The 25,824-nt window shown below is 40.8% G+C and overlaps 1 protein-coding gene across 4 annotated transcripts in view; it reads left to right on the top strand.

Annotated features, from left to right (window-relative positions):
- Positions 1 to 25,824, top strand: part of WDFY3 (WD repeat and FYVE domain containing 3) — a 185,129-nt gene that overhangs the window by 71,301 nt on the left and 88,004 nt on the right. For all 4 annotated transcript variants that reach the window (XM_040582561.1, XM_040582543.1, XM_040582552.1 and 1 more), the window contains exons 5-12: positions 6,376 to 6,485; positions 7,518 to 7,679; positions 9,478 to 9,670; positions 12,252 to 12,438; positions 15,318 to 15,484; positions 18,341 to 18,808; positions 20,403 to 20,501; positions 24,180 to 24,373. In XM_040582561.1, coding sequence (XP_040438495.1) covers positions 6,376 to 6,485; positions 7,518 to 7,679; positions 9,478 to 9,670; positions 12,252 to 12,438; positions 15,318 to 15,484; positions 18,341 to 18,808; positions 20,403 to 20,501; positions 24,180 to 24,373 — 1,580 coding nt within the window. The remainder of the gene's footprint in view (positions 1 to 6,375; positions 6,486 to 7,517; positions 7,680 to 9,477; positions 9,671 to 12,251; positions 12,439 to 15,317; positions 15,485 to 18,340; positions 18,809 to 20,402; positions 20,502 to 24,179; positions 24,374 to 25,824) is intronic.

Here is a 25,824-nt window from a genome sequence, read left to right as displayed (position 1 = left end):
TTTTGTTGCTGTTTACCAGATCTTATGCAAGGCGAGTGTAAGCAATATAGTGCCTTTCCAAGAGATCCTAGGAAGCTCGTTCTTTTATTGACTGGGTTGTTGAGGCTGTATGCTGACACATTTGAGTTTATCTTTGGATGAGCAGCCCTCTGTTTCTGCACACTGCAAAGGCACCAGCCGCTTAGTATCTGCAGCTTGCGATGACAGCACTGCACTGTTCCTGATGATTGAAGGAAGCCTTTCTGCTATTCCATTTTTGTTTGTGTTGATACTTCTGTCTTAGGACAGTTGGAATGATTTGTATTCTTTAACTCTAGGTGTCTGACTGTTGACAGGCATTCCCTGCAGGAAGTAGTAGAGACTTCTTGAAGGCTCAATTAGAAAAGGGGTCCCTGATTTCAGCTTGCTCCCCATCCACTCCCCTGACATACACCCATACATCCCACACCCCTTGCCCCCTTTGGCATATGCACAGGTATTTTTTCATTAGTATTCTACTCTGGGGTAAGAGTAAGCTATACAAAAGTCTGATGATGCTATTATATGCGATTTATGGTATTAGAACATCTAATGAAACACTTCATGTATGGAATTTGTCTTTAGTGCTATTGCTACAGGCGATATCTTTGCTTGTAACATAGTGCTGCTTTTTGCTAGCAATCTGAATGGGTGTAATCCCATTGCTTTCCATCTGCGGCTTTTCTGAAGTCCAGGACACAAAGCACCTGTGTCATCTTTTACATATGAAACAAATTCTGGTGTTTTTATTCGTCCAATCCTCTATCCCATATATACTGAATCCATGCTGAAAAATCTGAGTACTTTGTATTAACTATGTAAACCACATAATCATGGTGATACTTATGCATATATGCTTGCACAATTGTAAAGATATGTATGCTTAGGTATTATTTTATAGTTTTTTCTCTTTGCTCTTTTTTTTTTTGCTAGCTAGCATATCCCAATCCTAGATTTAGTGGTTTGTTCTGCAGATGTTGAAGGGCTAAGGACATTTGGGTGAGGCACATAGAGGATGTTATATTAAAAAGATGACTTGAGCACTTCAAAACCAGGGAAAAGGCACAAGAATTAAATTAAGATTAGTGCTGATGATAGAAATTAATCTTAAATGATAGTGCTATCAACTTTGCTCAGAGCAAATGACAAGACAACTTCTTCCTGAGCTTAAAATGCTGTCTGTGTTTTAGGTAGTGCTTAATTAAGACTGACAGTTTTGAAACTGCTATTTATAGTCTTCAACTGCTATGCCATTTAGGATGCCAGCAGCATGGTAACTTCTTCAGAAGCATATACTTAACCCCTGAGTCTCACTTTCAAAGATGACTAAAAGAGTTCCACTGGTGGCTTTTGGAGACTATGCCCAAAGGAGGCTGTGCACACCCTGGTTGGTACCAGTTGTACCATCTTACAGTTGGAGACTGACTGCCCACCTCTGCCAGTGCTCAGACAGTGCTGGTGGGGCACTGTCATTGTAGAAGCAGCATATGCTATAGATGCTTGGTGCTCAGAATTTGGGCAAGTGGCTTTTGCCAGGAAATCTAGTATTTTGTGTATGCTTCTAATGTAGGAACTATGGCTGTGGTATGACTGTTGTGCTTTCCAAGTAGGTCTGCTCTTACACCAAACCATCTGGCCAATGTTTTGCACCAGTGGTTTTGAAAAACAAAGTGCTCACCAGATACTTCAGGTCAGCATGCTGGGAAGTTGTTGCATGTCCATGTTTGTGTAAGTTTTAAAAATTGCCTTGCCTTTCACCTTGTTATTTCAAGCTTTGTTTTATCTTATTCAGTCTCATGCAAGGAATTAGTAGGTGCCTATCCTTGCTTCAGCCAGTGGTTTGTACAAAAACCTGTTATGGGAATAAGGCTGCAAAACAAAAACATGGGAAAATAGTCATTGAACAAATGAACCAAGTCTGGATTTTTACCTTAGATCTGGATTTTTACCTTAAATCTGTATGTCTTTTTTTCCCCTAGGATTATGAATATGAAAGGGTTTCTGGGCTTTAGGGAAAAATAAGTCCTCTTTGCAATTGAAGGGAATGCAACTGACACAGGCATGGGTGACATGAAATCTGTCTGAGACATCCATCAAATAGACCTTTTTCTGTATGAGAAAAAAAATTGTAGAATAAGAGAGGACTCTTGTCTGACCTGCTTACAGCTGGACTAGCTGTGAGATGGGACCAGGTTGCACTGGGCTTGATCCAGTTGTGTCTTGAAAACCTGCAAGGCTGGAAACAGTACAGCCTCTCTGGGCTCTGTTTCAGTGCAACTCTGTCTTCAGGGTTTGGGGAAATTTCTCCTTACATGCAGTCTAAAACTCTCTTGATTTAAGCCTGTTGTCTCTTGCCATCCAGCTATGCAGTGCTGTGAAGAGCCTGGCTGACCTCTTGATAGCTCCCCCCACCATGGGCACTGAGTCTGCTGCTTGGTGCCCCTGAGGCTGTCCCCTCTTCCTGCTGAGTAAACTCTGGTTCCTGAGCCTCTCCTCACAGGGCTGGTGCTCCAGCTCCCAAACATCTCTGTTCCTGTTGATTGTTGTCTTCCCTACACTGAGTTGGGTCTGAAACTGGATGCAGCATTCCACACATGATCTAAGAAGCGTTTTGTGGAGGGAAGAAATGACTTTACTTCATCTGTGGTCTGTCCTCCTGTTGATAAAAATGTTTCTTTACACCATGATTTTTATTATGTTGTTTTACCAGTGTCTGATGGCTTTGGCTTGGTATGGTGGTAGTCTTTTTTGGGAAAAGTTAATGTTAGGACTGTAAAGCAAACAACTGTAGAAGTCTTCTAGGATGACCTGATTTGTGGGTTTATAGTCCAGCTCATCTTATCAGCTCCAGAAAATTATCTTATCAGTGTAGTCCACGCTAGAAGTTTGATAAATGCTTTGCCATATAAAATGTATTTACTTTAGAACAAACACCTTCACAGGTGTGTACTGGGGAATCTTGACAGCAGATGAAGCAAAAAAGATTAAAATTGAATTTTTCTTCAGTTGCCAATATATTCCTCCATTAGTAATTCCTTTGTGTTTCCTTTTAAAGCAGTATTAGGGACCTTCCTCTTCTGTCCTAGTTGACACTAAAAGCACTGAAGATGATTGATATGCAGTTATTAATGAAAAATGGTTTTAGATTTCCCTTAAGGGTAATGGGCAGTCATTGTGACTGGCATTATAGATTTCTTAACATGTGTGTATTCAGACAACGGTGAGATAGGATTACATTTTCTCTTGATTTATTTATTGAGGCTCATAACTTGTTTACTAGGCTAAATATTTATCTTCAGCTCTGAATGATATGGAACAGCATCTGGTTCCAGAATGGCCACCAGATCTTTAGAATTAGCCATAAGTTGTTAGCGTTCTCATTTTCCAAAAAATGTAGGATGGGGATGTGGTAATTCCAGATCTTAGTCATAATTTTGTCATAGAATCATAGAACCATTTAGGTTGGAAAAGACACTTTAAGGTTGTTGAGTCCAGCTGTTAGCCTAGCACTGCCAAGTCCATCACTAAAGCATGTCCCTAAGCACCACATCTACACATCTTTTGAATACCTCCAGGGATGGTGACTCAAACACTTCACTGGGCAGCCTGTTCCCATGCTTGACAGCCCTTTCAGTGAAAAAACTTTTCCTAATCTCCAATCTAAACCTCCCCTGGCATAGGTTGAGGCCATTAACCCTTGTTCTGTCGCTAGTTATCTGGGAGAAGAGACCGACCCCCACCCGCCTACAGCCTCCTGTCAGGCAGTGGCAGAGAGCGATAAGCCCCCCCTGAGCCTCCTTGTCTCCAGGCTGAACACCCCGGCTCCCTCAGCCGCCCCTCACAACACTTGTGCCCCAGCCCCTTCCCCAGCCCCGCTGCCCGTCTCTGGACACGCTCCAGCCCCTCAGTGTCCCTCCTGCAGCGAGGGGCCCAAACCTGAACACAGGATTCCAGGGGCGGCCTCACCAGTGCCCAGTGCAGGGGGACGGTCACTGCCCTGGTCCCGCTGGCCACGCTGTTGCTGACACAAGCCGGGATGCTGCTGGCCCTCCTGGCCACCTGGGCACGGTGCTGGCTCCTGCCCAGCCGGCTGCCCACCGGCACCCCTAGGCCCTTTCCCCCCAGGCCCTTCCCAGCCGCTCTGCCCCAGCCTGGAGCGCTGCGTGGGGCCGGTGTGACCCCAGGGCAGGACCCGGCACTCGGCCCTGTGGAACCTCATACAAGTGGCCTGGGCCCACGGATCCAGCCTGCCCAGACCCCTCTGCAGAGCCTCCTGCCCTCCAGCAGATCAGCACCCCTGCCCAGCCGGGTGTTGGCTGCAGACTCGCTGAGGGGGCACTCGATCCCCTCGCCCAGATCACAGACAGAGACACGAACCGGGACCGGCCCCGGCGCTGAGCCCTGGGGAACACCACGTGTGCCCGGCCGCCAGCTGGATGTGGCTCCATTCCCCACCCCCCTTTGGGCTCGGCCAGCCAGCCAGCCTTTTACCCAGCCCGGAGCGCACACCTACAGGCCGCGAGCAGCCGGTTTCCCCAGGAGATGCTGTGGGACACGGTGTCAAAGGCTTTACTGAAGTCCAGGTAGACAGCACCCACAGCCTTTCCCTCATCCACTAGGCGAGTTCTCTTGTTGTAGGAGGAGATTAAGTTGGTGTCAGTCAGGACCTGCCTTTCATACACCCCTGCTGGCTGGGCCTGATCCCCAGGTTGCCCTGCTCATGCTGCGTGATGGTGCTCAGGATGACCTGCTCCGTAACCTTCCCCATCACCGAGGTCAGGCTGACAGGCCTGTAGCTCCCCAGATCCTCCTTCTGGTGCTTCTTGTAAATGGGCTAACCTCCAGTCAACTGGGACCTCCCCGGTTAGCCAGGGCTGTTGATAAATGACTGAAAGTGGCTGGGTCAGCAGTTCTGCCAGCTCCCTCAGTACCCTCGTGTGGATCCCATCCTGCCCCTTAACTTGTGCATGTCCAAGTGGAGCAGCAGGTCACTGACACCAGTTTCTTCCTGGACTGTGGGGACTTCATGGTGCTCCTCATCCCTGTCTTTCAGCTTGGGGGGACCCAACACCCCGAGAGTAACTGGTCTGGCTGTTAAAGACTGAGGTAAAGAAGGCACGAAGTACCTCAGCCTTTCCCTCACCCTCTGTGGCAGTGCTCACCTCTACGTCCAATGAAGGATGCAGATCCTTTTGTTGCTAATGTATTGGTAAAAACATTTTTATTATCTTTACAGCAGTGGCCAGCTTAAGTTCTAGCTGGGCTTTCACCTTTTTAATTTTCTCCCTTTGTAACCACACAACGTCCTTATAGTCCTCCAGAGTTGCCTGCCTCTTCTTCCAAAGGTGGTAAATTTGGGGTTTTCCCCTGAGTCCCAGCCAAAGCTTTCTGCTCAGCCAGGCTGGTCTCCCCCCCCCAGCTCATGTTTTGGCATGCGGGCACAGCCAGCCCCTGTGCCTGTAGGCTGCTGTCTTGAAGGATGCCCAGCCTGCCTGGACCCCTGGGCCCTTCAGGACTGCCTGCCAAGGGACTCTGTCCACCAGGATCCTAAACAGGCCAAAGCCGGCCCTCTGGAAGTCCAAGGTAGCTGTTCTTCCGACCCTCTCCTTCTCTGAGAATCAAAAACTCTATCATCTCATGATTACTATGCCCAAGATGTCCACCAACCTCGACATCACCTGCCCATCCTTCTCTGCTCATGAACAGCAGCTCCAGTGGGGCATCTCCCCAGGCTGGCTTCCTGACCGGCTGTGCCAGACAATTATCTTCCACACACTTCAGGCATCTTCTGGACTGTTTCCTCTCTGCTGTGTGGTATTTCCAACAGACATCCAGTATGTTGAAGTCCCCCATGAGAACAAAGGGCTGGCTTTATTTTTTTGTTCCTGTTTTTTTTTATTCTTTTTGCCTTTCTGCACCTCTTTTTCCCTCCAGTCTTTTCCCATTGTCCTCCATACTGTTGTTTCAGTGCAGTGCTTTTTTTTCAGAAATTGAATATCAGTTTTTCCCACTGGAACCACTAAGTGATGGTGACTTCATGTCTCTGGAAAAGAGTATGTTGTATTTGATAAAGCCAGAATACTCAAACAAAAGTTGCTGCATGTTACTGAAAACTGTCTGCTGCTTTAAAGGATGATGCATGACCTAAGAACGTACTTTTTGTGTCCTTGCTAGTGTCAAAACCAAGTGCGTGTGGAAGATTGGAATGTGTATCTGGAGAGTGTAGGCCTGTGCCTAATCCTTTTTTCAAGTAGTGCTGCAGAGGTGAATTCATGCTCAGGTCAGCTAAGAGGATGTGTTCCCTTCTGCAGACTGCCATACTGAATTCTTACTGCATATTTTTTTTTAACCCTACAGAGGCTGCAAGTCGTGCCATAGTCCAGTTTCTGGAGGTCAATCAAAGTGAAGAAGCAAGTAGAGGTTGGATGCTGCTCACCACAATCAATTTACTAGCTTCATCAGGACAGGTTAGTTTTAAACAGCAAGGCTAAAAATATATTGTGGGGTGGGAGAAACAAAAGCAATAAGGTAATGAACTGCATGAACACACACTAAAAGGTAACTATATTCTGCTTGCTCTGTAAAGATCCGTTTTCTATTGTACTGCCACAGGACTTCTGCTTTAGCTCCTTGTGGTTTCAGTTGCTTAGAAAAATAATAGTTTTGGAACTCTAATTTATAACGTTCTTTTGAATTATGCACACAACTTTTATTGTTCCCCAAAGGCTTCTCTTGCATGCTGCTGCTTAGTGCCCCATGAGGTGCGTGTCACAGCACCTAAATCACTCAGACTTTGAACTTGGGCTCCCCATTCAAGGAGGGCAGCTGCAAAAAGTGAAGCCAGCAGCACTGATGAGCTGGTGGTAGAGTGAATCTTTACTGCCTCTGCTTTTGATGCTGTTCTCCATCAGAGAGCCCATCTCTGGCAATGTACTGGACAGCTGTGTGGTTTGTTCTTCCTGCTCTGATCTGCCTTTATAACTGAGCACATCATCTTATCTGTGGTTGATATGTCACCAACCTCCACCCTGATTTGTCTGTTCTTCCCACTGATGCTCACATATTTTCTACTATCATGCTTCTTATGCCTGCTTATACATTCTTGCGGAGTGAGAGCATGAATAGTCTTCCTCCTACTCCCATTTCTGCTGCTACAAAGAATAGATATGTAATGAGGGCTTGGTTGAAGGTCTTCTAATTAACTTGTAAGCTTCTGTTGGCAGAGACTGTCTGTTTTTGTTTCTGTCCTGAGCAGGGACTGCTCCAAACTGTGGCTGTTAGATGCTCTTGTCACGTAAATAAAATATGATCCTGTTTTTACGGTTACTGTTTAGGTAGGCATTCAAAGATAGATGGTGAATCTGTACTGCCACGTGAACGTCACAAGCAGGGTGAGAAGGAAACACCAGCATTTGAGTCAACTGCATTGTAAAAATGTGGCTTTTTTAATATAGTAATATGCTGAACTGTTATTTTTGCTCTGTTTTCTTTTTCCCCAGAAAACTGTGGACTGCATGACTACAATGTCAGTGCCTTCCACACTTGTTAAATGTCTGTATCTGTTTTTTGATCTTCCACATGTGCCTGAGGTAGTTGGAGGAGCACAGAATGAACTACCTCTCGCAGAGCGCCGAGCGCTACTACAGAAAGTCTTTGTACAGGTAAGAACGGTAGATTAGGAAGTTGCAAGAGGAGTGGCAGTGCTTCATGTGAGAAAAGTCCAGAAACTTTTCACTTGAACCAGGTTTTCTCTTCCTTGATTCCTCACAAACTGATGACTGATTAAAATGGATTTACCTCCAAGTGTAGTTGAGGTTAAATTTCCACTTCCCCTGTGGTTTTTGTCCTTGGCAAATACCTCCTCCCCAAAAATGCATGCAACTCTTCTGTGCAGCTGCTTAAAAGGAGGAATGAGTTGACTGTTATTCTGTATTAATTTAACTGGTCTTTGGTATCTTTGGCTGTTACTGATTGAAATAGACATAGTTAAAACCGTTAGTATTGATAATAATCTAGGAGTTAGTTTAACATATGCTGTTTTCCCTTTAATTATGGAAATAAACCATGAACGAATAATTTAAATACGGGAAGCATCGGAGCTTGCAGTTACTATTACAGTTATCCCCCAGATTTCCCAGGGAGGCCAGAGCCACCATCTGATGAAACTTCTAGAAGGAGCTGACAGTTGCTGTTATAAAAGGGTCAGTGGTCATACTACCAGTTTCCATGTGCAAATTGCATGCATCTCTCTATAGCCACACGTGCAAAACCACAGAGTTTTATCAGCAATCACACCCTTCAGGGCTTTGAAGGCAGTGTGAAGATGTTTAGGTATAATATTAAAGAGTCATTTTAGTTTCTGCAATACAGAAATAAAAATGAGCATTATTCCCACAATTATTAGCCACAGTGTCTGCCCAGTAACAGTCACTATATGAGAACATACCCATTTACCCTTTTTTGGTTTTGGGTTTGGTTTTTTTGGTTGGTTGTTTTTTTTTTTTTTTAATTTTCTGTCTGTGTACTACAGGCTGTTTTCCAAAGCAGAAATCACGATGTGCTGTGAACTATCTTTCAGAAATTGCTTTGCTGTGTTTCAGTCACCAGAGTTAATAATAATCAATGTTACCCTATGGGGTCCCCCCAGTATACTACCACTCAGCTCTTTTCTGTCCCTCTTCAAGGGCCATAAGGTGGTGCTCTCAAATGAGCTGGGTGGAGTGGGTGAGGTTTCATACAGCTTCCAAACCTCTTCCAGACACAGCCAGCCTTACAAAGTCTTCCTCTAGTTTTCTGAGAGGGACCCTCAGAGTTTCCTGCACCAGACACAAGATGGATGTCAGATGTCCTCAAAGCATGCCGAAAAGGGAGCACAACATAGTAATTTTGATTGTGTGGCTGCATTTTGTCTTATATATGGTAACCTGGGAATTCAGATCCAGGTGCCAGTTATCCAGGTAGGTTTACAGTGTTGCTGTAGCCTTTCCTGCCACACTATTTTGGTTGTTTTCATTTTACTAAGGTGTTACAGATGCTACTCTGCCAACATATCTCTTCAGTAGCTGCCTTCCTGCATTCGGAAGGGATACAATAGTTTGCTTCACAGGCTTTCTGCCCTACTGCAGCATTTAGACCTATAAATTGGGTAACTAGCAGATTCTCCAAGAATGGAATAACTTTGTATCCATACAAGTATGCTGTGTCAGCCTAAGAGATATAAACTCTGCTGCTAATCTTTTGCTAGTCATTTTAAACTGAACCGGGACTTGAAATAACCATGTGTTCAATAACCTTGTCTTCAATTTAAATTACAGAAACAACACACAAAGGGGAAACAGTGTGTTACCTTTTTTAATGTGTATGCTAAATGGAAGGATGTTTAGCTTTTTTACTAAGTCCAGGCAAAAATAACAATGATCAGGGTATTAATGCTAGATGTTTAATGACTTATTATTTCAGATCCTAGTAAAATTGTGCAGTTTTGTGTCCCCGGCGGAAGAACTAGCTCAAAAGGATGATCTCCAGCTTCTGTTCAGTGCAATAACCTCATGGTGCCCTCCCTATAATCTGCCTTGGAGGAAGAGTGCAGGGGAAGTACTAATGACCATATCTCGTCACGGCCTTAGTGTCAATGTAGTGAAATACATTCATGGTATGTGTCTTTATTCAATATTATTTATTGGGGTTTTTTCCTATTCTTTTTCTTTCATAATTTTCTTAGTTAGGAAATAGGCATGAGAATAGTAGATCAAGGAAAAGCTTTGGGGCTCTTTGTTTGTACACATAAGTATTTGCATACAGGTAAAATTTCAGAGCACAGTGTAGTGAGAGAGGTGTTTGTAGCTGAATCTGCCTAATGCACATTTCAATTTAAAATTGAAAGATAGAGTTTCCCCTCATGTTTTGGTGTAGAGTTTACAATGACCAAAAGAAAAGGCCTTTGGTAACGTCAGTGACTGTCTGTATTGAAAAACATTCATGGGGAAGATGCAGAAGTTTGTTGTTATTGCTGCGAGCATTAGCTCTTAATGGGAGTTAGTTGTTTTCAGTCAAACTGAAAAAATTCAGTGTGAATTAGCAGCTGCAGTCCCTTGTAGATGTGTGAGGCAAGCTAGCCGTGCCCTGTTTACAGCTGCTTGTAGCTGGCCATAAAAGTGTAGAGATGTCTGAGGAAGATGCAGGAACCAGCTCCATGAAAGCTGATGTTCTGTAGTAAATACCGGTGTGTTATGCAGACTGGGGAGAGCTAATTTGGGTCTGTTGGGAGAAGATTCTTTCTCCCAGACACCTTGCTTTTATGGGAAGAGGCTGGGTGAGACTCTTACAGCCACCCTTGATTTGCAGTGTACTCTCCATTATCCGGGACATTGGGAGTGGCATACCCTGGTAACAGCAAACCCAGTGTAATACAGGTACTAGGAATTGCTTGAGGGAACATGGTGTTTGCGCACAGAAGCACTTGAGTGCAAACCTCCAAGTGCTGATTGATGGAACAGCCAACTGGCTTTCTCCCCTGTGGTCCAGTACGGCTTCCCTGTTGAGTCCCCAACCCAAGGATGTTGTCCCTAGGACTGACTGACTAGATTGCTGACCTTTCAGCCAGCCTGTGTTTCTTCTGCTGGGCCCTTGACTTCCCCACTTGGCCATACAGCTTACAGATTGTAGGCTTTGTGCATCCTGAAAGCCAAAATAAAATCATCTGATGGCCTTAATGCAGCCTGCGAGCCACCAAATGACTGAAGGAGCCAGAATCATGCCATTTTCTCTCTTGTACTTTTTTTAAGACAAATAGCATCCTGACACTTTCAGGCATAGAAAATATAGTGTATAGGGGTATTTCTGTAGCTGGTTACAGATTTTGGTAGCTAATGTAAAAATACATGATGAATCAAGTACTACTTATAAGGGACTGGTTATGGTCTGCTTAGCAAGGGCAGCTGCCAAACTGGTTCATGACAAAGAATTTGTGAGAGCAAACCAAGATGAAAACAAGTGTTGGAGAGGATGTTAGCTGCCCAGGAGCAGTTTTGCATACAAAATACTAGTGTTGCATTAATTTAAAACTACATGGGTGTTTAGCTTTGTAGGATTTGAGGTAGGAAATTTGATAGAGTGTGTTTCTAACACTATATTTAGGGGCTTTTAGACTCTAGGACCACATAGAAGCATTTGTAGTTTTTTAATTGGAATGACTGTTGGAAGTGAACTAACATCCTTATCATACATTTCAGCAGTGTACATCTACTGGAAAATAAACCTCACGGTTTCCTCACACACTGGGAAGCAAGTAGTTAACAAGACTCCACAAAACCATTTTGACAGTTTATGAAATACGTCACCCTGCTCCCACACCTTCACAGAAAATTTCAGTCTGTGTTTTTTCTTGAGCTATTTTTCCAATTCCAGCAATGTTTCCAATTCCAGTCAGAAAAATGTGAATGTACAAGTATCACTTGGAGGCATAGAACAGTCAGCAGTTAAGTATATTCAGATAGGACTTAAAAGGTGGTAGGTATTTTGCCTGCATCTGTAACAGCCTCCTGGTGGGTTTTGGTAAGTGTAGAAATTGTATGTGTATATGTGAAAGTATTATGAAGCACAACAAAGAAAGTAAGCAAGTTTTGACTGTGATGTTTGACATATTGCAGCTACTACATTTTCACTTCTCTATGGGTTTGATCCACAGAGGAGTGAGGCTGGCATATCAAAAGATATTCTAGTTTTTTTAAAAAGTGAAATAAAATCTTAAAAATAAAACCAGTTGGTATTCCCTCTCACTTGTTGATTAAAAAAAAAACAACCGAACATGACTTAAGAGATTACATCTGTCAAGAGGCTCATCTCATATTCAGAAAAAACGTTAAGATATTTTATCGTATGCAAAGGAGCATCCTTTCACTATCTCATGCTTTGATTTGATCCCTGGGAAGTTTTGTTATCAGTCTAGCTAGAAAGATTTGCACTTGTCTCGCACATGCTGTGAAGTTAAAATAGCAGATAATTGAAGCGAGCATCTTTAAAACAGGAGTGCAACCTAAAAATCTGAGAAGGAGCTTAGGGTTCAGATCCAAAACTGCTTGAGAATCCTACTTGTGTTGAAGTGCTCTTATGTTACGTGATAAAAGATAGTTAAATAACAGTTACCTTATTGCTGTGATTCTTGTACTAGTTATGCTTCTTGCTGTGATTAATGTCAGTAAAATTCCAAATTTCTTAATTGCAATTCTTTGCAGAAAAGGAATGTTTGTCCACGTGTGTTCAGAACATGCAGCAGTCTGATGACCTTTCTCCCCTAGAAATAGTTGAGATGTTTGCTGGACTTTCTTGTTTTCTCAAAGACTCCAGTGATGTATCCCAAACGCTGTTGGATGATTTTAGGATATGGCAAGGATACAACTTCCTCTGTGACCTCCTCCTCAGGTATGCAGAAAGTGGTTGAAGGAATGCAGACAAATCACTGAACTTTTTCTGAAGAGATTTCTTAGTAAAGAATAGGTTTGAACAAATAACTGATTATAGGTTATTATGAAATTAAGATATTAGAAACAAAACATGAAATGATGTGTTTCTCTCAATTTATGAAACTACATTGTTTACCTTTTATTCATCGGTACTGGTTTATTACTAAGTGTTTCTGTATATGCTAAGAAAGCAGATGCTTAATAATTGGTACTAAATGTTTAGAAAGAATTCAGAACATGAAATTTTGGTTGCAGCTGGTCATTTTTGGGTTTGGTTGGGGTTTGGTTTGTTTTAACATACTATTGTAACGAAAAATCATATACATAAGTGTGGTGCATGCTACTTAGTATTGAAGAGACATTTTTGTCCATAAGCTCTAATACCAGAGTGCTGGAGAGAACACTCATGTTACCAGGGATTCGGGGTGTGTGTGTATATATATATATATATATAGTCTTTTTATTTGTACTTTTTATTAAAGGTAATGCTAATGTGCTGATGCATCACAAACTATGGTAATGAAAATGCCTGCCCAGACAAGATTTGGATGTATGATCCATCCATGATTTTATTTCTTTCATGAAAGAAACTTCATTCTTTTCTTTCTCAATCAACAAATTAGCATCTGCTCCATTATTTGTGTAAAATCAATGGTTGGTCTGTGTTGCTCACTTTGAGTCTGAAGTTCTGAGGAAGCATGCTTAGCTGTTGAAATATATGTTTTACAAAACCAAGACAGAAACTGGGAAATGATGTCTATGAGTGTACACCTTATGAAGTGTACTCGGGTCAAAGATGCTTAGAAACAGTTCTGTAATGACCATTAATGAGAGGTGTTAATGTTGTTATTTCTCTTGTTCAAGCCATTCATTTTGTGTGCTAGGATGATAGGTTTTGGCACCCAAATAATTTGAACTAAATTTTCTACTACATAGTATGTTTTGGGTTTTTTTGTTTGTTAGTTTTAAATGGATATCAGACATAGACATGGCATTTTAAATTCTTAATCACAGTTAAAATTAGTCGTAAATTATCTTCCGTGTCATAAAAGCTAAAACACCTGTTAAGGAATCATTGTTCTTGTAATATAAATGGTGGTTTTGAGTATGTTATATTTATTCATGCATTCATTCAAAGCAATGTAATTCAAACTCAGCTGTTTTCCAGAAACTGTCAGCCAGAGTTTAGGTGGAATCTGAGGGGAACACACTGTCATTAGCAATTTCATTTTCAGGTACAAAAGCAATCCCCTGTAGATCAAGTGTTTTAAACATACTCTCTCCTGAGCTTTCTCATCCTTTAAATCGAAGAGTGGGGGATCCCTGACAGAGGTGTAGGAAGACTAGCATTTTGCATGTCTGATTGAAAGAAAGAAGAGCACCTGGCTGCTTCAGTTGACATCAGTAAAGGCTAAAAGCATAGGAATAAGTTATCCTCACTTCTTCCCAGGGTGGCTCTAGAAAACTTGCTAATACTCTTGCAGAAATGCCTGGGATAAGATGAACAGTGTGCACCAATGTGTGGTATATTTGTTAGTGGCTTGTGTGTTATAGAGGAGATGGAAGATAGTTCAAAATGGGAGTGCTGTTTTCATGGCCATATGTCTTGCCGTTTCTTGTAAGTTTTAGTTTATTTGGTCTTCAAATCAAAACACAGTTTGTTTCAAAAAAGCGTCATCTTGGGGAAGCCTATGTATTAGTCAGTGAGGAACAACAGTAATGTATACTCCCTGGACATGATTTGGCTCAAACCTACTGACAGAGATTTGTTCAGCTCTGTGGCACTGTTGTGAAGATGACTGTCATGTGGGGTAATGAAATCTGGACCATGAGCATCAAACTTCAAAGAAGAAAGGCTTTGGAGCTGGTAATGCAGAAGGACACGTGAAGAAGGTGACTTAATAAGAAATTAGAGGAGGCCTGTGAGGACCAAAGGAGCAAGTATGTAATTTCACCTCAAGGATGTGAAAGGGCAGGGCATATGGAGGATTAGTAGAGTGGCAATAAGTGACCTAAGTGCTTCTGTAATGGCTGCTTGAAGGAGATTCAGCTGCATGTCTGAGAAGATGATGGAGGATGCAGAATGAGATGTTTCTAAGGCCTCCCACGGTCACTTGTCAGCAAGAAATAAAATATAGCTCGCATTGTGTGAGCAAATAGAAGATTGTGATCCCCAGCTTTCTCTTGAGACCTGTAGATTAAACCACGTTTAATTACTTACTAACTCAATAATTTTTGGTGAAGTAGAAAGAAAATGAGGATTGTTCTGGGTTTTGGAGTCAGTTTTTAGGGTTTGGTCTGATGATGTGTTGCTGTCGGGGAACAATGGTTGGAATGAGACGTTAGCATTTCTATTGTCTTGCGTTCAAAGGTAGTCCTAATGATGTTTCATTGTGTGCTTTTAAGTGTTAGGCTTCTACCAAGGTACCATTTCATTAGCATAAAATAGTAGCTCTCAAAGTGGCAGATACAATCTAGCAGGATAATTATGAATTTATTAGATGACAGACTACCTAGGTGTTTCCCTATCCAATAGCTTCATGTTTGTAAGAGGGTTTTAAAAGTCTTCATGTCTGTACTGCTTTTTAGCAGACTATTGAGTTCAAGGAAAGATTTATGAGGTGAGTTTCTATGGCAAATAAATGTACGGTCTCATAAATCCAATAATGTTTTACTGAATGGTACGAAATATGAACAGAGAACTTGTGAAATACTGCAGGAACAGAGCGCTAAAAGTGTGGTCTCTAAAATAGAGTAAAATGGGAGAGAGATCTTATTGAAGTGATTTGAGTTGAAATAAACTGGTGCTGCTAACTTGATCTAATGTGTTTTCTTTAGATTAGAACAGGCAAAAGAGGCTGAATCTAAGGATGCTTTGAAAGACTTAGTTAATTTGATAACTTCCCTAACAACATACGGTGTCAATGAATTAAAGCCAGCTGGTGTTACCACTGGAGTACCTTTCCTACTACCTGGATTTGCAGTCCCACAGCCTGCAGGCAAAGGTGAGTCTGCTTTCTTTCTCCCTCTGCTTGTATTTTGGTTTTTAAAATGTAAACAACAAAATACAGAGCAGCTGCGTACTACACAAACCATTTTCAAGTGAGTCTATGTTATTTTACTAAGATTGCATATCAAATACTTTCTTCTGTTGGTCTCAAAGGTTCTATTTTGGGGTTGGTACCCAAAGAAGAAAGTGTAGGGCTTTCGTCTTCTGAGGATTAAAGGCTGAGTCAAATATCTCTCACTGCAAAGCTGACAGATTCTGTGTGGACATTGTAAGAGATCATCATAATGGAGAGATGCACTGATTTGATTTATGGTATTCTAAGCTGCTCTTACTAACCTGATGTGAAAGGCTGATGTGCTGGTTTGATTTCCGTCCCCCACCCTCATTTGCTTTCTGTTAGCTTAGGCAAGCATAACATGTGAGCTGAAATCTTGTTTCATCACCAGTGTTCAGAGTGGTGAAATCTGTGGTGTACTTACAACCACAGTCAATTATGATATGGAGATAAGGTTAAGGAAGTCTGAGGGGAGAAAGTGTTTTATAAAAGCAAACTTGTTTTTCACATCCTGTGTATAAACTCAAAATTCAGATAAGTCTTGTATGTAACTAAGGAGTTTAGAATTTAATAGTGACCGTGGAGCTAGTTTGTTACTCGAACTTTTTCTGGGATTTAGTAATACCAGGAACACAGGAAAAAATTTTGTGATAGGGTTACATTTATAGATTTTTTAGGCTAGTGGATTTACTTTCGCTGTTTCTCTTGGGTATCTAGGTTCCCTGGACAATGACTTCCTTTCTCTGGTATTGAGAGAGTTCATTGTTCATGGGAATTGTTTTTCCTTTGCAATAAATAGAGAAAGAAGGTGATAGTCACATTCAGAGCTTAATTTCTCCATGTTTTGATAATAACATACTAATTTTTGCTTGAGCTAATCAGCCTTTCTGATACAACAACATGAGAGAACCATAGCTATTGTGGGCTCCAAAGGAATTCTTAATAATTTTCTGGTATTTGTCATGACTTTTCTCAGTTCCTTTTACTTGCTTTTCATTACATTAGCAAGTTGTCTTTTTGTGCAGACAATATTAGCTCATTTTCTTAATTGCTTCCATTTAAATCCTTTTAGTTCTTGAAACCTGAAGAGCTGGTGAAGATCTGCTTTCTTCAGAGGTCCTTATAATAATCAAAGATAATTTATTAATCCACTTGATTGCCTGAAACAACTATTGATAGTAAATCAGAATAGAAAAAGTTGTACCTGTCCCTACTTATGTTCCTGTCACATTTAATAAGCCCTAAATCCCCCTTTCAGCATTTTTCATTGTAAAGAAAGCATGTAAAAAATGTCCTTCTAGAAACAAATGAGTGTGACTTATCATGTAATGTTAATATTCTTTTGGTATGTGAAATTGTTCCATATTAGTTTTCAAGGAAGTGTCCTGTTGCCTTCAGGAGAGATACTGGCAGGGAAGTTGGTGAGGCTAGACACAAAGATAATTGAATTTACTTTCAAATTGGACAACTTAGTTTATAAACAGTGAACAGAGTAGCATTCTACAGAGCATATGTAATAAACATTCTTTGTTTATGAAAGCATTTTTAAATCAGATTAACAGTTTACTTATAGCTTGTTTGAAAATAAGATTTTATTGTTAGAGCATCCTAAATGCTTTGTTTAGAATGTGTTTCAAGTTCTCACTCTTGATTGTTTGTTTTTTGTTTGTTTATTTTTTAAATTATTTTTGCCGTTACTTGTTTTCTGTATCATGGGATTTGTCCACCATGACTTGTAGTGTTCCTACAGAAGTTGAAAAAGTTGGCTTAGAGGCATCTTTTTAGTAGAATAAGAATAATACCTGCCCATAGAAAATTCTGAGGTCCACAGGGAACACTCATAAATGATGCATTCTTCAGCTAAATGAATGAAATTTTATTCAACTTGAAGGTACTTACGAGAAGTTTGACTGAGCTTTTAAACATGTGAGGTCTTTGTGTGCTACTATTATAGCTACCTTACACTTTACAGCTCTTTCCCTTTGTTTTAATTGCCTAATTATTAACAGTACTGGACCATGCCAAAGCTTTCTTATTCCCAGGCCTGATTCCCAAAGCCAACCCCATGCCACCTCCCGATACTGGTATGGTCATTCATGCCTGCTAATCCAGACCTGAGCAAAAGCAGCCTGTCTGCCTAAGGCAGGCAACTGCCAGCTTTGTGCCAGCCTGTGGCCTTTCCCTGCACGTAGCTCTCTTGTTCTTGCAGGCAACTGCCAAAGAGTGGAAGCAAGAGAATAATTTGGTGGCCATACATGTTATCTAGCTTTGAATCTGGCTGAGGAGTATTGCTTATTGCTCTGTTGAGTGAGGGGATACAGATGGCTGTTACTCTAAACTTAGCCTGCTGAATCCTTGTAGAGGACAGTTTCATTCTACGTTATGGAATACAGAACGTGTTACTGTTGCTGCAATGGGTCTTTTTGTGGCCTGAATAGATGACAGACAGGCTTTGTTTTGTCTCTAAAACTGTATCCCGTTGCATGTTTTAACAATAGGTCAGTTTGTTTGCCTATTTTAAAGAAATGATCTTTCATTTAGCTGCTTATGTAAACACCTTTAAAGATGAAGATGCCACCTTAACAAACAGGAGATTGTAGGTTTTGCAATGTAAGTGATTGTGCAAAGGCTTTTTTTAAGAATCAGTTTTAATATTTGTATTATATGTGACATACACTGTTATTCACACTTATTAAAATGCATGGATCATTATTAATAAGTGTACTCATTGTCTATGGCAATTAAGAACTTTCTCTTTCCTTTTTTCCTCCCGTCCCACTTTGTTTCCTGATTTAGGTCATAGCGTGAGGAATATTCAAGCATTTTCAGTCCTCCAGAATGCATTTTTGAGAGCAAAAACCAACTTTCTAGCACAAATCATCCTTGATGCCATCACGAATATTTATATGGCGGACAATGCCAACTACTTCATTTTGGAATCACAGCACACATTGTCTCAGTTTGCAGAGAAAATTCCTAAACTTCCAGAAGTGCAGACCAAATACTTTGAGATGCTGGAATTTGTTGTCTTCAGCTTGAATTACATACCCTGTAAAGAACTGATCAGTGTGAGCATCCTTTTAAAATCCAGCACTTCTTTTCAGTGTAGCATCATTGCCATGAAGACACTCCTTAAGTTCACCCGTCATGACTACATCTTTAAAGATGTCTTCAGGGAAGTGGGGCTTCTGGAGGTGATGGTAAATCTTCTTCATAAATATGCAGCCCTTCTGAAAGATCCCACTCAGGCACCAAATGATCAAGGTAGTGTGTGCTCTTCCTTTTTACTATTACATGTCTTTATTTGGCTGGGAATGGCAGAGGTGAGCACTGAAGAGGAGGAATGAGAGAGTCTGAATATGTATCTCAAGGGCTGACTTCTGGTGGGGGCTGCTGTGCCTTCTTAGAAGCTCAATTGCTTCTCTCAACGTCCTATGAAAAGCTCGAGGCAAGCTTTGATGAAAGATGCTGAATGAATGCAAAATAGTAGCAGTTCGTATTTTCCTTTTTAAATGTTTTTTTCATGTATTGGTTTAATACTTGTTACTTAACATGAAAAGAGCAAGTGAAGGAGCAATACGTAGTATCTAGACCAGGGGTCCTCAGACTATGGCCCGCAGGCCGGATACGGCCCCCCAGGGTCCTCAATCCGGCCCCTGGTATTTACAGAACACCCCCGCTTGGGGATTGGGGGGGGAAACCAAGCAGCCACAGATGGCTTCCTGCCACTTCATCCACGCGCCAGCCCCCTGTTTAAAAGGTTTGAGGACCCCTGATCTAGACTCTTCCTCACAAAAGGTACTTGTGCATTTGATTGTGTTTAGCCTCAACTTTGAAAATATACTATAAAGCATGTATCTGAGCTCTTAATAGGAGTATGTGTTCAAGTTTGCAGACTTTTTTTTAAAGTTGATTCTACATTTTTCTAATAGCATATTTAAAATAAAAAAGAAATGAGTTATCTCCAGAATTGGACATCTCTGAGATAAGCTGCATAGCTGCTTAGCCTGTGAAGCATGTGGGGCCAAGTTCCATATGTGCACGTACACACAGAGAATTTTTTTTTTTTTTACATTCTTTATTCAAACTGAAGTTGGGTTAGTTTGCATCAGTGACACATATTTTTTAGTCATAGTTGTTGGATGTTTCACCTGAGTTTGCTGTCTGAAGCTTCATTAGTGAGTGGCAGCAGTTGGTTAGTTAGAAAGCTTTGTTGTCAGCATCTCCATTGAAGAGCACAGTAATTCTCACATTCCTGTAAATGAATGGACCGAGCTGTCATCTGATTAGGATACTGCCTGGGTGCACATGCCCTTGTGTTGTGGCTTGCTTCTTATTAGAATAATTAAATAAATCTTTTTTTCTGGAGTGTTACCCTGTGTTTAAGATGCCACTTGCAGTGTTGGTTCATCTGTTACACCTGTTGAATCATCAACACATTTACTGTAATGATGTGAATGTAGTTTTATGCTTTTGTGTGGAACTTCTCTTTAAAGTACTGAATACTGAACAAGAACAGATCCTGTGAAATCTTCAGCCATGGTATGGTTTTGTGGCTTCAAGAAATAACAGTTGGGGATATGAAACTACACAGACAGCTGCAGTGTCAGCCACAGCTCACAGTACTCAGAAACTTCTGTTTTAAATTCTTGTCTTTATAAATACCTTTTCTAACAATTCTTAGTTAAGCTTTCCCAGGAATGCATGTGTAGACTAAATCTCAATTTGCTTTGGAATATGGTTAGACTGCAGTTCTCTGGGGAGGCAAAGAAAATAAAATTGTTGGTGGAAAGTATCAAGATCTATCTTAGAAAAGAGTGCCTTTTATGATGATTCTGGCTTCTGAAATTATTTTTAGGTGATTCAAGAAACAGTTCATTTGAGGACCAAAAGCAGCTGGCTTTATTGGTTATGGAGACCTTAACAGTACTACTGCAAGGATCAAACACAAATGCAGGTGAGTAGAGAAACTACTGTCAAAATATTTATAAGTAACTCACTCAGAAAATCATGCCTGAAAGCAGAGTAATCTTGACTTTCTATCTTCAGGCAAGTAATCAAACACACCAAAACGTACTTTATTTTCTGGAAAAAAATGGCAAGAGAGAGAACAAGCAGCATGAACTAGAGCTTTTCTAGTTTTTCTTTTTAACTTCAGCTTCTTTGCTGTTGTTTACCTGAAGGCAACCACAGTACTCCATCATTCTCCAACAATACTATAATAATTTATAGTAGGGCTTGTAACACAGGTTGTATATTGAAAATTTTAAGCATATAATTAGACTTGTAGTTTGCTGTTGACAGTGCCATGTCTACTTAAATGTCGTTATTATTGCTTGCATCTTTTGTGAAAGAAGGCTTTTCATTTTCAAAGGCATATTCCCAGTCACTGTGTATAAATAGGGCTCTGTTACGAGTGTCCTTTTGTAAATCAGGCAGGTTCATGTTATGTTTCATTAGCCAAGACTTAGTGGCATTGAAATAGACATACGTATGTGTATGTGATAGACATATGTATGTGAAATAGACACATAGTATGTGTATCTTGTATTAGTAAAAACTGTCTCTGAGAGCTTGAAATAACAGATTGGGAAAGGGTGATAATTGTTTTTAAACCCTTTTCATCTCTTCTATTCGATGAAGAAGAAAGTAAGCAGGTGGAGGGAAACAAACACCACGCTGAGGGACCAGGAAGTTTCTGGCCTTGGAGGCCATGAAACATCCTTATTTCAGCAGTTTGTGGGTTTTTTTTGGGTTTTTTTTTTTTCTCCCTCAATTCTGACTGGGGATTTCTCACTTCCGGTTTTGTTTTTGTTTTCATTTAAGTAGGAGAAAATACAATCTGTGACTAATGCTTAAGAATGAAGTGCTGAAAATTGTCCAGCTTGGATGACAGCTCACTGTTTAAATGTTAGCTCTTGGGCTAATGATGTAAAGCTTGTAACTTGTTTCTTTTCTACTTTTGCCTGGGCAAAATTTTATTTAAATTTAGGCTTAGTGTTGGAGTAATCTCCAGCACTGTCTGTCCCATTTCACTGTTGTGCTTGTTTTCAAGTTCTATTGTGTTTCAGCTTGTGGTTTCAAAGCATTTTCAAAGATGGCTTTTGACTTCTACCCACTGAGCATTTACAACATCTGCCAGCTTGGCTTTGTCTGTATACTTGATAAGTTAGTTCCTCATTCCATTGGGAAAGGAATTATTCATGGCACTCAAGATAACCCCCAGCTGGATGCCCTTAGTCAAAATGGAAAGGCATTGGAGCTAAGCAGAGGTTACTCCAAGCTATGTTTCAATTTGTTACACATTCAGTCTGTCATTATTGCACTTAGACCATTTTGTCGGATTGCTTATGAGAAAGCTGTGGATGACACTGCCAGAAGCTTTGCTGAATTGGAGATGCTTCTCCGTTGCCACTTCCCTTTTGTCCACCAAGCTACCTCTCCTGTCAATGGAAAGGAAAAAAAACATGATCTTTGATTTACCAGATGAATCTGTTCAATGATGAACCAAGCAGCAAGTGAATTAGGCTGAAATAGGAGGTTTTAGAGAGGAATTGGTATGGATTACAGATGAATTGCACGAATCAATTACACACGCGTGTATTTATTGCTCAGCTTTGGTTTTGCCATGTAAGAAAAGGCAGAGTCAGAAATGGGCGAGAAAGGAGTGACGCAAAGGCAGGGCTTCCATATGAGGAGAAAATGGGGGAGGAAAAAAAAACAACCCGAAACCCAAAAAAGCTCAGGATTGTTTGATTTCTACAGATGAATAGGAGGAGTTGGTGTTAAGTATGTGATGATAACATCTCTGAAGGACTAGAACTGCATTGTATTTTAGAAGCAGCAGCTGATGGTTCACAGGACTGGTCTATACGTACCTGTGTGGTGCCAGGATCTGTGGAACCTGAGCCTTGTTCCTGTGAGGTATGGATTATATTCTGACTGTGGTAGCATCCACCTGACTTGTGACAAATCCTTGGCTGCTGCTTAATGGTGTTCCATACTGCCTGAAGCAGCAGTACCTCATTGCTGCTTCTTGGTACTGAGTTAATCTCCAAGTATTTACCAGAGAAACAACATGTGGTAGTATAAAACACATCAGGACTGTGGGGTGATGCCACAGGTGTTTCTGAGGACTCTTGGAGAGTTTCAAGGGCCTCATTTCATCAGTAGCTCTCCAAGTTCAGGAGTATGATGGAGCTGTACAGGAGGAGTTAAACCATTTATCGAAGAAGTTGTGGTTGCTGTCTGTGCAGTGCGACTGGGATGTAAGCCCAGTGGCATTGTATCCAGAGGCCAGCAGAGGTTTTAGGTCATCACAGAGGCATAAATAGACATTATGCAGCCTTGCAGTGATTCATACCACACGCAAAGCTTGGTTTCTGATTTTCAACCAGTATCTCTGATAAGGTTTCCTGAATATCACATAACTGATAACCAAATCTCAAACAAGACGTTTTGGGTGTCCAGACCCAGACAGGCTCACTGGATAGTAGAGAACCTGGACTGAGAGTAGGAGAAGAATGAAACGTTACCTCAACCTCTCTGAAAACAAGAGACCTGACCACTGAGGAGATGCTCTTTGCCTGTAAAGGAATGCAACACACTTAACTGTCTCAGGGTCTGAGACCTCTCCTTTTGCCTTGTCCAAGTCCATACCTCATCCAAAGAACATCAGAGAAAGCAGGAGGCAGGAAATCGGCAGTGGATAGTGGGATGAAGGCTTGTATATGTACATTAGAGGGAATAAACATTGTCCTGACCAGCTTGTTATTCCTGAACTTGGTCATTTAAACTGCTCTTTTAGTTTATGGTCACAAGGAAAATGATTGCTTTTGGTGCAGTAATGCAGCATTGATCTATTTCCCTACTCTGTTTTCATCTTCAGTAATTAACATAGGGCAGTATTCTAGGTGCTGTCACTGTGCTAAACACACATTATATGTGCCATGTGTATTCCAGTTTGGGTTTTATGATGTTTTCAGAATCAATTTTGATTTAATTTTCAGTTAATGTTGCACATGTGTTCTTCTGAGTATCTAGTAAGCTTGAGAACCATTATTTGACTTAAGCTTTATCTCTACAGTGGTAGGTCTTGCCACAAGAAAACTTCTGTAGAATCTTACAAATTTTGTGAATAGACCAAGTAACTTCTCAACCACTGTTCCTAGTTTGCTTGTCTTGTCCAGAAGCAGCCTAGTTATATTTTTGGCAGTGAACTAAATCGGTATGAACACTATCCTTAACCAAAACGGCATATAGTCTTCACTAAAGATGGAGGATTTGCTGTATTTTTTGTTTCATTTTGTGACTCTGAGCTCTAACTCTGAAAGAGTGACTACTGTTGAGTAACAGAGTTATTGAGCAAATTCTTAGAACTGACCTGCATCCTTGTACTCAACACTTTTAGTGGAAAATACTGTCAGAAGAATGTGATTCAAGTTCCGCTGTTATTTGTGGTAGGAGTGGAAAAGTAGTAGTAAGTCACTAAACATCCGTAGGGCTAAACCTCTGCCATTCAATCTGTAGAAATGAAAACAAATACCTTTCATGTTTTGCTGTTGTCATTAATTGTTACTGATTGTATTTTTCATACTGCTTATGTGCTTATCCCCATGCGCCTCTTTTTGACTAGGTATTTTCAGGGAATTTGGTGGCGCAAGATGCGTGCACAACATAGTAAAGTATCCCCAGTGTCGACAGCATGCCCTGATGATCATCCAGCAGTTGGTGTTATCACCTAGTGGAGAAGATGATATGGGCACTTTGTTGGGACTGATGCACTCTGCTCCACCTACGGAACTGCAGCTGAAAACGGACATCTTAAGGGTAAATGAAGTATTGCTCAGGATTCTTGCTCCTAAACTTCTGTTTTAAAAAAGAAAACATTGAGAAGGGGATTGGATTGGATGGGTGGCATTTAGCTAATGAATGTAGATTGTCTCTAGAGTTGAAACGCATACATTTGATGCACGGTTTTTATTTTCTTCCATCTGTCCATGCCAGGTTTCAAATCAGAGATGAAGGCTAGTGAGTGAGTATGTGTTTTTAGCATCATCACTTGTTATCGGCTTCAGTGGGTAGGAAATGAGGTTCTACAGTTATGCTAATCTTCCCTAGCAGAGCATTATTCATTTAGAAATAGTGAGAGTACTTGGGGGGGAAAAAAGCAAGCATGTAACGTTTATTTTCAGTGCCTGCATTTTCCTGTGGCAGATTTACTTTATTTTACCATTTTTTTTTTTAGTTATAAATGTTGAACTAGTTAGTATAAATGTAAATCATAGTGACCATAGTAGAAGATAAAGCTGAAGAACTTGCTTGCTTAAGCAAAATAGTGGAAAGGTAGGAGGGTAAGGCTGTGAGTGGAGGAGAGAGAAAGCTCTCATCTGTTCTCTGTTGTATTAGATTTGCTGTTGCTAATCTAGACCTATAATTTCTTCTTAGAATAACTAATGCTATTTTTGTAGATTAACATAATAATGTTATTTCAGGATAAAAAAGCTGAGGCAAGTAGTAGTAAGTAAATGAGTCTTACCAGAGAGAACTCTGAGACATCTAGGTTCATCTTTGTTAAAAGGAGCTGCAATACTTCTCTGACAGATAGATGAGCAGCTATATATTATTCCAAAAGACAGAAAGGAAAGTTAGTAACAAAATGATTCATTTGACTCATTTTGTCTATCAGGGTCTTCAGTTGTTTTTGAACATGTCTCATTCATGATACTTAAGGGGAGAGAAAGGATATTGCAGTTCCCCAGTGGACTTAACACCCAAAGTTAGGGTTTCTGTCCTTCATCTGACCTGTTGTATTTATCTTCCATCAGTGCTGCTTTCAGAACTTTTGGTTATGAAACTGACAGCCCAGAATGGTGCAGTGATGTGTTTCTTACTGTTAATCCAGCTTTGGCAGGAAAGGAGATACTGTCTTCAAAGGAATGACAGTCTTAACTATTTCAGTACTCACCTTCTGAGTTCTTTAACAACAAAAAAAAAAACAAACCAAAAAAACCCAACTAGTAAACTCTTGGTCGTGGAAGATTCCCTGTCCCTCTTAGCCTATCTTTCTGTGTCAATAACATCTTTCTGTTGTTTGTGGTGCTTCATGTAGAGGTACTTTTTCTTCTATATTCCATATTCACATGTGGGTCAAACTTTCCGTGACAGCTGGTTTTTTTGTTTGTGTCTGCTTGGGTGGATGGGCTTCCCCACCCCCAAATTTCACAGATTAAATGAGTATTATTATTCTCTAGTGGCTATATTCATGTAGTTTCCACTTT

This window comes from Falco naumanni, chromosome 1 (assembly GCF_017639655.2).
Source record: "Falco naumanni isolate bFalNau1 chromosome 1, bFalNau1.pat, whole genome shotgun sequence".
In the NCBI taxonomy this organism is placed as follows: domain Eukaryota; kingdom Metazoa; phylum Chordata; class Aves; order Falconiformes; family Falconidae; genus Falco; species Falco naumanni.
Note: the sequence above shows the minus strand (reverse complement) of the source record. Positions and strands in the feature narration are given on the sequence as shown.